This window comes from Mercenaria mercenaria, chromosome 10, assembly GCF_021730395.1.
Source record: "Mercenaria mercenaria strain notata chromosome 10, MADL_Memer_1, whole genome shotgun sequence".
Lineage (NCBI taxonomy): Eukaryota > Metazoa > Mollusca > Bivalvia > Venerida > Veneridae > Mercenaria > Mercenaria mercenaria.
In genome coordinates this window covers 59,651,606-59,664,813 of record NC_069370.1, presented here as the reverse complement: position 1 = coordinate 59,664,813, position 13,208 = coordinate 59,651,606, and the positions used below count along the sequence as shown (strand labels likewise).

Below are 13,208 nucleotides of genomic sequence, written 5' to 3'. Positions count from 1 at the left end.
ACCTTTAAATTAGATATAATAGTTACGTTAGCTACAGGCTTATTCCCAGGTGTATAATTTTACAGAGTGGGAGTTCAAAATGTATTTATATAATGTCTGAAATATCCAAACTTATTCCAAAAGTCAGATTTTAAAGATGCTATAGAAATCACTTTCACCTTTTACGAAATTGAAATCTATGGCCTGGCCTGGCCCGGCTCAGTCCGAAATTGGGCTCATCGGGCCAGGCCAGGCCAGAGATTAGAACATGCCATATTAAAGGCCTAGGCAACAAAAGAGTTTGGACAGGCATAACACTGATGATGGCAAGAAAAAACAAGAAGTTGCGTTTACTAAACGCTTGATGCCCCTGGTGGCATCCTTGTCGATACAAAGCAACCTAAGTCCAAAACGTGGTCAAGGTCAAGGTCAAACTGAGGTCAGGTGATGTTTGAAGATGAGGAATGGTCAAGGGTTACATCTGCATTAGTATCATGTCATTCTAGTAAGGGGTATTGATGCTAGAGGAAATGGTCCCATTTGGTTAACCAAGAGATGACCCAAACAAAGCAACCTAAGTCCAAAATGAGGTCAAGGTCAAGGTCAAACTGAGGTCCGGTGATGTTTGAAGATGAGGAATATTCACAGGTTACATCTGCATTAGTATCAAGTCATTCTAGTAAGGGGTATTGATGCTAGACGAAACGGTCCCATTTGGTTAACCTCGTACGGATAGACGAACGGAAGGACAGACGGACGAACGGACAGGACAATCACTATATGCATCCCGCATCAGTAGATGCTGGGGGCATAAAAAACCAAGAAAGTGGGTCAAAAGGTATCAGTGAAGAATTTGTAATTTGTAAAACTATACCAACCAACTTTTCTTAAGGTAGCTTCAAGTCAAGGCCAGTCAATGCCATTCAAGGTCAATATTCAAAACTAGAACTATCACTTAAGGTGTTAAAAACTTCACAATGCTATGCTTAATATCTATCAATGATGTGAGGTTTCATTGAATTCTTGTCTGTAACAAATGTTCAACCTTTACATACCTGTAAAAAATATAATGTTTCATTGTCATTTGTACAAGCTTTCTTTCTCGTTTAAAGTCATTCTATATATATCGCTAAATCCCCTCTCAAGGAACCAATCCATGTGATCCCTCAGAAACACGTCCCTTTTTGTATCATCATCTATTTCTTTAACCTGAAAGGTTACATTATGTATATGTAGAGGAAGAAACATAGGAATCAAGAGAGGTTGGCATTAATGCAAGAGAAAAAACATGCAGTATTTTAGTAACTGTGATCTTGAAGCTACCATTCCCCAAATAGATTCCAACCTATTGCTGCACCCCAAATAAATTTCAAGTATCTTTATCACAAATGAAGTTATCAAATGGGAAAAAAAGTAATATGTTTTACTATTTTTAGTCACTGTGACCTTGATCTTTGTTCTAGTAACACTTAAAACAATCCCAAACATCCTCTCTATGCCACCAGCGCACCAAATTTAAATAAAATATCTTTATGGTAAGGGTGTAACGATATATCAAAATTCACTGTATCACGATACGTTAGTCTGGCAATAAGTTTATTGTACCGTAGGCCTGTTTCAAGACACTGAATGAAAACTTTCATACAATCAGTATTAAAGATAGTAACTAAACAAATACATCATTTATATTATCATTTATAACAGTTTATTTAACATTCAAGCAAAATTGCAAGTACTGTCCAAGTGTAGGAACAATGAATTTTTTTTTCATTTTGTCACATGAATGCTTACTTCTGGTAAACAATTTGTATCGTGATATGTATCGTATCATTGCATCTGTATCCTGATATGTGACATACTGTACCGTGAGACAAGTATATCGTTACAACCCTATTTTATGGTAACTGGTTATTAACTATAAATTTTTGTCTGTTTGTATTAATATTGACCTTGACCTTTCACATAGCAGTACCAAAATAATCTCACCCTTCCTGTATATGTGATTTACTGGCACACCAAATTTGGTTAAAATACCATTAATAGTAATTAAGTTATCAACTGACGTTTTTACAGACTTTTTTATCCTTACAGATAACCAGTACTGATTTATTAACATTTTACAAGGCTTCCATCCATTAAAAGTGAAAATAGGTCACAACATATAATAGTATATGCAATGAAAGATGTTATCACAAATGAATGCTTTCCCAGAAAATTGATGAAGTCAAAAACAAGCGATTTTGCAAAGAGAAGAAATAGGTCTTGGCAAATATTTTGTTATATTTAGTAACTGTCACAGGTAAACGATAGTGGATTTAAAATCATAATCAATATTTTACCTTTGCAATAATATGTTGTACATGTACTGGAAAGTTGGCTATTGAGATTTCTGGCTCCAAGCCTGTCATGAGACATACAAATCTGTATTCAGGCTATGTAACCCTGGGCCATCTTAAGCTAGCGACAGTGCTACCAACTTCCCAGCCAGCCTATACTTTCTAGCATCCAAACTTGTTACATCATGTGAGAAGTACTTCTGACTTTCTTGACCCTCGAATAATGAGGAGTTAATTAATTCCTTCAAAGCAAGCCTGAAATGACTAAAAATTGTCCTAAACTACAGCCATTACTGAAGGTGATGAATGTACCCCCATCCCCCACATGCACTGACACAGTACACTGCAATTTGACACACACAAGATTGCCTAATTATGTGGACTGTAAGTATATAGACTTTATATAATTATATAGACATACAGACTTTATGTATATAGTATAGTAACAAAACACAAAGTCCCATAACTTTGCAGCATATTTATCTAAAACAACGTAACATGCATCATGCACAACTAGAGTTGGTACTAATCATTTGTGTGAATTTTCATTAAATTGTGTGCAAGGGTTCGGGAGATTAGGTGCGAAAAATATTACATATGCAGGCTCTGTGTGTATAGTATAGTAAAAAAAAAAAACTCCCATAACTCTGCAATTCTTTTCTGAAAGAACCTTACATGCACAATGCACAAATGGGGTTGGTACTGATCACTTGTATGAAGTTTCATTAAACTGTGTCAAGGGGAAGAGGAGAGTTGGTGCGCACAAGACTGTATATGCAGACTGTATGTATATAGTACATGAACAAAAAATGAAGTCCCATAACTGTGCAGAATTTTCTTTTGAAAGAACCTAACATGCACCATGCACAACTAGGGTTACTACTGATCACTTACAACTTGATTGTGCGTAGGGTACAAAAATCGAGGCATCATCATTTTGAACTTTAATAGTATAGTAACTCTCCAGACAAAGTCAAATACATACTGTCTCTGAAAAGATACTTCAAAAACAAGAATATCTGTGGAACCATTTGTATGCTCCCATAGTGGGTTCTACAACAGTAGATACTCCAATATTTTTTTATCCCAATACAGTAAATAGTGAAATAATAAAGTAACATAAATCTAGTACAAATAGCCGCAGCAAAAATTTCTTTCTTTGATCATCTGTGAAAGTCTAAAGAAAATCTTTCAAGTGGAGGAGTTGGACTCACAAAATTTATTGGAGGTACTCATCTACATATGACCGGACGTATGGAAAAGTGCAATGGTATATGCCTACCACTTTGTGGGCGACATAAAAACATTATAGGTTTATTTTTTACCTGAACAAGAGCTGTCTCCGTAGGATGACACATGCCCCCGATGGCACTTTGAATGAATAGTTATGGCCGATGTTAGAGTTTAGGACCTTTGACCTACGGACCTGGGTCTTGCGCGCGACACATCGTCTTACTGTGTCACACATTCATGCATAGTTATTTTAAAATCCATGCATGAATGACAAAGATATGGACCGGACATGCCCATCAATGCACTATCATGAAAAATGATCTTTAACGTCTAAGTGTGACCTTGACCTTTGAGCTACGGACCTGGGTCTTGCGTGTGACACGTCGTCTTATTGTGGTACACATTCATGCCAAGTTATTTGAAAATCCATCCATCGATGACAAAGATATGGACTGGACACGCCCATCAATGCACTATCCTTTAACGTCTAAGTGTGACCTTGACCTTTGAGCTACGGACCTGGGTCTTCTGCACTGCACGTCATCTTACTGTGGTACACATTCATGCCAAGTTATTTGAAAATCCATCCATCGATGACAAAGATATGGACCGGACACGCCCATCAATGCACTATCCTTTAACGTCTAAGTGTGACCTTGACCTTTGAGCTACGGACCTGGGTCTTGCGCACTGCACGTCGTCTTACTGTGCTACACATTCATGCCAAGTTATTTGAAAATCCATCCATTGATGACAAAGATATGGACCGGACACGAAAATTGCGGACAGACCGACAGACTGACAGACCGACAGACAGACAGACGGTTCAAAAACTATATGCCTCCCTTCGGGGGCATAAAAATTCTCTTCTTTGTCCTCCATGGTCTTGCCCATCCTCACCACTGAATTTTACATACAACTGTCCTTTGAGATTAAATGACTTTCTGCATATTCCCAGAAAAGCACTATCCAAGACTCTGCTCTGAGAAACTATTACATTAATCCTTACATCCTTATTTACAGCTGCAACATGGAAATCTTTAATAACCTGCTCTATGGAGCTTTCTTCATTCCTGGAAGTGAAATTATAACACACCCATGCATTTTATTTTACAGGTTACAATTTACAAGAACATTCAATTTGATTCTTGCTGGACCAAAACAGTGGCCTTTATTCTGTAAACAAGCCATCTGCTGACAAATGAATGATGGATCATATCAGCTCACAATAAAATTTCTGTGCCATGTTTGTTTTTTGTTTTTTTTTCTTTTAGAAACAGAGCCATGTTAGACATGGCCAATTTCACCACTGAAGCAAATTTTTCACATGAAAGGGAGGTTAAATAAAAATCAAATAATTAACAAGAGCTGTCAATAAGACAGCATGATCCACTCTTTGGTGATTAGATAGTAAAATGGATTTGTGTCAATGATAAGAGACCTTCATTTTGTAAATTTTAAAAAGGAATACACTAAGATTTAGAAAGACCCTCTACTCATAGGGTTTAAAGGTCAAGTATAAGGGCATAATACTGTCAAAAATGCAAATTCAAGTTATGGGTATTGTTTCTACATATGTGACTGTTGATGGTTAAGATATATTTTGAATTTCAAGTCAATATTTTTCATAGTATCAAATATATGTCCAGAAAACAAAAGAGTGCCCTAAGACTGTAACCAAGTATGAAAGGGGCATAATTCTTTCAAATAGGCAAATCAGAGTTATAGGTATTGTTTCAACACATGCAGATGTTGATATTATAAAAAAATATGTCCAGAAAACAAAGCTTATCCAAAGCTTCAAACAAAGTATTAAAGGGGTATAATTCCGTCTCAAAAAAAGAACAAACCAAAGTTATGGGGATTGTTTCCACATATGCCGATAATGATGATAAAGATGTATTTTGAGCTTCAAGTCATTATCATCGATAGTACCTAAGGTATGTCCAGAAAACGTAGTTTGCCCAAAAAAATTTAACAAAGTATGAATTGGGCATAACTCTGTCAAAAAACAAACAACAAAAAACAACGCTATGGGGATTGTTTCAACACATGTAGATGTTAAAGATGAAGATACCTTTTGAGTTTCAAGTCATTATCTTTTACATTACCAAAGCTATGTCCAGAAAACAAAGGTTGCCAAAAACCGTCAGGGAAGGGCATAATTCTGTCAAAAATACAAATCAGAGTTATGGGGATTGTTTCCACACATGCAGATGATTATGATAAAAATATATTTAGACTTTCAAGTCATTATCTATGATGGTATTAAAGATACGTGCATAAAACGAAGCCTGCCCAAAAATTTTAACATGAAAATAATCTAAGTATAACAGCTTGGTGACCTTGACCTTGGCTATAATGGGCCCCTGCATATACTTTGTCTGTATGCTGCACAATGTTTATGTGAAGTTGCAGTAAGACTGGATGAACAGTAATGAAATTATGACAGAAAAACAAAGGTTGCTGAAAAACATTAACCAAGAAAGCCAATGCCGACGCTGGGGTGAGTAGAATAGCAGCCATATCCTCTGAAAGTGGAGCTAAAAACAAGGTCAAAATACACTTCTTCTCTAAGACCTTTGTTTTTGACTTTTGACATCAAGATAGATTGTCAATGAATGGGGACAGCTAATGTAGTCTTTCTTTGTCAATGCACTTCCACTCAATTGTGTGAACTGTAGTATGAAGACAATCACTTATCAAGACTTCAAGTCATGCTCTGGACACGCATTAATACATAAAATAATAACAGGGATAGCCACAGTTCTGTTTTTTGTACAATGCACTTCCCAACAGTTTCAACAAAGTCCCTTTAGTGGTAGAATTATGCTCCAGAAAAGGGTTCAGATGGATGGACAGACATCCTGACTTTATGATACTTTTTGACTATCCTATTGTCCATTCTTTTCTTCTTTTAGCCACGCAAGAGAATATTTTAGCCATGTAAGTGACATAATGAATGGAATTTAAAATTATCTATTGTTCTCCTAGCCACCTAAGTATAAAAAAAGTTTGCTCAGACTAGTGAAGGGAAAACCTAAAGTACACTTCAGGTGAACTAAACAGAGAACAATAATCTGAAGAGACTGACTGTCATTCAGACTGGCTTCTATTGCTCTGGATATTTCCTCGTCCTCACTGTCACAAATTTCAATAACACTTTTACTGCTGAAATGACATGAATCAGGATATGCAGCACTGAGAAATATTAACATCTTTTTTTTTTCATCAATCAAAATACAGGTTGTTCACAATCTAACTATATGAGATTGTACAAATCTTTGGTATTGCCAGTAATAGACTATGGAGCACCTTTACTTGTTACAGCAACTGACAGTTATTACAGACAGTTTAATGGAATCCAGAGAAGCGCAATGCTGAAAGCAACTGGATGTGTATCAAGTACCAGTACAGACACACTAGAAGTCCTGACTAATTGCACCCCTATTGAACTGCATATGAAATTAAGACAGTGTCAAGAGTTGATAAGAATAGCTGAGAAACGAGAGACAGATCCTTTGAAGGAAGAATTTAATGCATGGATGGCAGAATGTTATAACCACAGAGGAAGACCAAAAACATTTCAGTTACTAGTCAGTAGATTTAATGAGGTTAGAGAAGATGTGAGATTAGAACATATTGAAAAAGAATTTGAATACAGTAAAGAACATTTTGGGCTGTCTAGAGCCAAAGAATATATACATGTAGAAACATTTCATGACTCTAAGGAAATACAGGTGGTCAATATAAAAGAAGTATTAGGGTCTTGTAAAGACAATTGTATCTTAGCCTTCACAGACGGATCGGCAATAGGGAACCCTGGCCCAACAGGAGCTGGAGCAGCAATTTATCTAAATGGGTATGAATCATCTTCAATCCTCTTGAAGAAGCCAGTAAGCAAATTTGGAAATAATTTTGCGGGAGAGATCGTAGGTATTGAAATTGCACTGGAATTCCTCACTGAGGTAAAAACACCTACATCAAAAAATACTCACATCTTCACTGACTGCCAGGCTGCAATCACCTCAGTGTTTTGTAAAGAGGTCCCTACTCAAATGATTGAAAATATTCTAACCATCAAGAAATATTTGTCAGGCCTACAAGATAAAAAGTACAAAATTGAAGATCATTGGATTCCAGGCCATAAAAACATAACAGGAAACGAGTTGGCAGATGCACAGGCAAAAGCTGCAGCTATAGAAATGTGCTCCAAAGATGAGACAGAGGTCACAAATAAGAGGGATATGCTAGGGAAGTTGTTAAAAATATGAAAGAAAAAATAAAAGAAAAATGGAACAACAAAATTTTAATACAACCTGTCAGAAAACGTTGAAAATATTCAGGAAGTTTACCAGGAAGCAGGAGCTAGGTCTATGGTAGGAGAGGAAAACAGGAAGATTTTTTGTATTATTAATCAGTTATTATGCGGTCACTCAAGATTAAACGCACACTGGTCAAAAATTGATCCAACAAAATCAGCAATGTGCAGCCAATGCAAGGTACCAGAAACAGTACAACATTACATTTTTCATTGTGCCAGACTTACACAACAGAGAGAGATACTTGAAAGAGACATAGAGACAATACTATACAGGGAAAACATTAATTGTGGTAACATATCAATATCTACCCTAGTAGGAGAACTGGCTGATATAAGGGTTGAGGCAAGGAGAGAACTGATAGATGTTTTCAGCCAATATATACAAAATTCTGGTCGCTTCAGCAGCGAATCAGAATAAACTCCTTCCCAAAAGTGACATATATGCAAATGAGTTTAAAAAACTACCAAGGATGACAATGATGTGGCATCACATTCTCATATGAGTTAACAGCTACACGATAGCAAACTAGAACAACAACAACGTGAATTAAAAAGGGGCTAAAATACAGGCAGTATAATACATGCATACTTTATCCTACTTTAAATGTCAGCAAGAGTCACCTTCATTTTTTCTGTGTATAACTTTTTTTTTGCGCAGTGTCTCTCCTTAATGCTTTTCAGTCTTTCAGATAGCATTCATATTTTAAAATATGCATTTTCCAGTTTTCAGTTACCAAGTACTCAATACTTTTATACTTTCAGAGGATAGGGATTAAACAACAATGACAAATTGGTTATATGTATAGCTGTTGCTGTGTAAAGTGATTAAGCTGAGCAATTCTGTAGCTGATGCTGAAGTCACAATTTTATATGATGGAAGGGTAGGGGGATGGACGAGTGAATTAATGTATGACTGTGAAACCTACAATTACTTTAAACGAAGGAACTGATTCTTCCAATAAAAGCTTTTGTTTGTTTTGGGTTTAACGCTGTTTTCCAACAGTATTTCAGTCATGTAACGATGGGCAGTTAGCCTAACCAGTGTTCCTGGATTCTGTACCGGTACAAACATGTTCTCTGCAAGTAACTGCCAACTTCCCCACATGAATTATCAGAGGTGTGGACGAATGATTTCAGACACAATGTCTTTTATCAAATCATCACGGAGAACATATGCCCCCCCCCCCCCCCCCCCACCCCCTGGAATCGAACTTGCGACCCCGCTATCCGTAAACCAACGCTCTCCCTACTGAGCTAAGCGGGCAAGCTCCCAATGAAAGCTAAATTAAGCTGAAATATTTTTGCATTAGGACAGACTCATGAGCACATCTCTGCTTGTATCCACAATGTGTGCAATGTTATTTTGTCATATTTCTCATGTTTGAAATTGCACATTCAGCTCCTTTTAAGCAACAAAGAGGGTCCCAATGACCCTAAATTGCTCACCTAAGTACAGCTGATATAAAGTAGAGCTGTCACAGGAGTGACAAATTATACCCTCACAATACAGCCTTGTCACAGAAGTAAGTCAATGTCAAAGTCTAACTTGTCCTATATTTGATGATGTTACATCTGTGTATCAAAAATGATTTAAATCTGTCAAGCCTGCAAAAAAATTCTACTATTCTGGGTCAATATGACCTTCATCTTTGACCTACTTACCTCAAAATCAATAGGGGTTATCTGCTGTTCATGATCAACCTCCCTATAAAGTTTCATGATACTAGGCCGAAACATTCTGAAGTTATCGTCCGGAAATGGTTTAACTGTTCTGGGTCACTGTGACCTTGACCTCTGACCTACTGACATCAAAATCAATAGGGGTCATCTCCTGGTTATGTGGCCAAACTCCCTTCACCTTTCATGATCCAAGGCCTAAGCGTTCTCAAGTTATCATCCGGAAACTGTTTAACTGTTCCAGGTCCTTGTGACCTTGATCTTTGACCTTCTGACCTCAAAGTCGAATTTGACCTGTAGTTTATGATGTTACACCCATGTACCAGAAATTATTTAAATCTATCAAGCCTTTCTTCAGTTTCTGTCCAGAAACCATGAAAACCAACGGACCGACCAACCGACTGACAAACCGACCAACAAGCTCACTCCTATATACCCCCTAAACTTTGTTGGTATAAGTATAGATTGTTGCAAGGCAAGTATCTAGTGACCTAGTTTTTGACCAAAATGACCCAGTTTCAAATAAGACCTGTATGTCGCCAAGAATGACATTTTGATCAAGTTCATTAAATCTGGGTTGAAATGTATGGTCTCCAATGTATTTCCTAGAATTTTCTTTCACTGGGCCCGGTTACCTAGTTTTTGACCCCGCCTGACCCAGGTTCAAACTTGACATAGATATCATCAAGACAATCATTCTGAGTAAATTCAATGCAAATTCTTTCATAAATAAAACCCCTATTGTGTTTAAAAGGTTTTTCTACTATTTTCCTGAGTGTTTACAACCCATATGTTTTATGATGCACACTGCGCAATGATGGACATAAAGTGATTATGTTAGCTCACCATGACCCTTTGGCTCACGTGAGCTAAAAATGTGGCCTCTATTGTGTTTCATAGATGGTGGACAGATGAGCTTACAAGAAAAACTGAGGAAAGCAGAAATTTGCAGGTGCTTAAAATTTGAAAATACTGAACTTACCATACAGATGTATTTCTTACTGTTGCTGTTTCGCAACGAGATTCACCATCGTCTGTCTGGATTCTCCTGTTCTGTAAAATAAACTTCAAAAGTTACATGTATGTACTTATCTGTGTGTGTTGGTGAGTAGTCAAAAGTGTATTCACAGCTGGACCAGATGCCATCTCAAGTTTAACCTTATACTACAATGCCAAAGGCAATAGTATGCATTCTCATGTCCAGCATAAAACGCAACAGGTTGCAGAAACATGGAAATTTTATGTAAACCAGAATTCCAGCTGCCATAAGTCATTCCTGATTCAAATCATCAAAACTTTTTTTATTACCAAAAAAGAATAAAATGATGACCCGGGGTGGGATTTGAATCGATACCCATCCATTCCACACCACTGAAGGTACATTTACTTGACCCAATATACAATACCAAATTTGGTTTTTCTTTAAGCCACCTATTGCCAAAGTTTACTATTGGTATGTTAATGCAAATTAAGTCCCCCCACAATATTTGCCAATTTAATAACCGACTTTTTTAAATAGTTTATTTGTAGATACTACACTTTTCTTACAGAAACTTCAATGAATGCCTCTTTTCAAAAATACAGTTGTATGCAAGTTCTTTCCTATCGTCACTTACAAAATCAATTAAAAAACGTGAAACGCAATACAGTGCAACCTCTGTAGAGCAACTCCCTTTTGGAGATACAAATATTGACTGTTATGCAGAGGTTGTTGTTCTGGAGAGGAAAATTTGATAGTATATTGTCAGCTTAGGGAAATTTTGATGATGTTGTTACAGAGAGGTTTTTGTTTAAGAGAGGGCCGCTCTGGAGAGGTTATACTGTAGTTTAATTTAAACCCACTAATACATTGTTACCAAGCTGAGTCTGTTGCGTCTGAATAACACTGCTGGTGTGCCTGCTTCTTCAAAGCTCTCCTCTGCACTGCTGGTGTGCCTGCTTCTTCAAAGCTCTCCTCTACATTGCTGGTGTGCCTGTTTCTTCAAAGCTCTCCTCTACATTGCTGGTGTGCCTGCTTCTTCAAAGCTCTCTTCTACATTGCTGGTGTGCCTGCTTCTTCAAAGCTCTCTTCTACATTGCTGGTGTGCCTGCTTCTTCAAAGCTCTCCTCTACAAAAGCTCTCCTCTGCATTGCTGGTGTGCCTGCTTCTTCAAAGCTCTCCTCTGCATTGCTGGTGTGCCTGCTTCTTCAAAGCTCTCCTCTACATTGCTGGTGTGCTTGCTTCTTCAAAGCTCTCCTCTGCATTGCTGGTGTGCTTGCTTCTTCAAAGCTCTCTTCTACATTGCTGGTGTGCCTGCTTCTTCAAAACTCTCCTCTACAAAAGCTCTCCTCTGCATTGCTGGTGTGCTTGCTTCTTCAAAGCTCTCCTCTGCATTGCTGGTGTGCCTGCTTCTTCAAAGCTCTCCTCTACAAAAGCTCTCCTCTGCACTGCTGGTGTGCCTGCTTCTTCAAAGCTCTCCTCTGCATTGCTGGTGTGCCTGCTTCTTCAAAGCTCTCCTCTGTATTGCTGGTGCTGCCAGTAGGTTCCTAAGTAAAAATTCAAGTCACATTTCTCTCAATACATTTATAACTTCTTAAATGAACTCACTTTTTTCCTGAAAATACTAGATCTACTCTATTTATGAAACACCACAATTTCACTAATAGTGTACTTTCACTTGTCAGAGCCAGGGTTGTAGTAATGCTAATGCATGAATAATGCATTATTTTTTTTCAAATAATGCCAAGTAACAATTAATGCCATAACTTTAGCATTAAAAATAATGCTAATTTAATGCCAAAGTTAGTAATGCTAATGCTAATGCTTAGCATTACTTAGGCATTATTTTCTGTATCACTGGAAATACAAGGTTCAAGTTAACTTGGTGTGAATCAGATCAGATTCAGAGATATACCACAAACCTCGATCTGAAGGATATAAAACACAATCCAAATGTTCAGGTATGCACAATATTCTGCCTAAATACTGATAAAATTTAAATCATATATGGGCTATCTAGTTATGAAACATTTTTGAACGCACCATTTTACTTAAAACACTAGCACTATTTGTTTGCAACTAATTAAATTTTCAATAACATTCACAGTGTATCTAATGCAAATTAATGCATTGAACTATACATTTAAAATCTGGGACAGCTCCAAAGTGCAAATTCATAACAATTAAAGTGTGACATAATTAGTTTTGTCAACCAAAATATCAAACAGAATCTATTGTTATCTTTTGACACCTTTTGTATCAATTAACAGTATGCTACTGAGTGATGTTAAAGACCTCAAGGCTGCTAGCTTTTACATGTCAAATAGGCTGTTAGAAAGTCATTAAACAGGTACTTGACTTTCAACATAAGTGTTTTTAGCTCACCTGAGCACAAAGTGCTCAGGGTGAGGTATTGTGATCGCTCACCGTCCGGCGTCCGTCCGTCCGTCGTCCGTCCGTCCACACTTTCCTTTAAACAACATCTCCTCCTAAACCAACAGGCCAATTTTGATGAAACTTCACAGGGTTGTTCCTTTGATGGTCTTCTTTAAAAATTGTTCAAAGAATTGAATTCCATACAGAATTCTGGTTGCCATGGCAACCAAAAGGAAAAACTTTAAAAATCTTCTTCTCAAAAACCAGAAGCCCTAGAGCTTAGATATTTGGTGTGAAGCATTGC

General features: G+C 37.2%; 1 protein-coding gene across 1 annotated transcript in view; it reads right to left on the bottom strand.

Moving 5' to 3' along the window:
* Window positions 1-1,074: 1,074 nt before the first annotated feature.
* Window positions 1,075-13,208, bottom strand: part of LOC123530785 (uncharacterized) — a 49,691-nt gene continuing 37,557 nt past the window's right edge. Inside the window, exons 6-11 of the mRNA XM_053516938.1 lie at window positions 12,451-12,456; window positions 11,989-12,075; window positions 10,532-10,602; window positions 6,600-6,719; window positions 2,319-4,621; window positions 1,075-1,188 (exon numbers count right to left, since the gene is read on the bottom strand). Of these exons, the coding sequence (XP_053372913.1) occupies window positions 4,375-4,621; window positions 6,600-6,719; window positions 10,532-10,602; window positions 11,989-12,075; window positions 12,451-12,456 (531 nt within the window). The 3' untranslated portion in view covers window positions 1,075-1,188; window positions 2,319-4,374. The remainder of the gene's footprint in view (window positions 1,189-2,318; window positions 4,622-6,599; window positions 6,720-10,531; window positions 10,603-11,988; window positions 12,076-12,450; window positions 12,457-13,208) is intronic.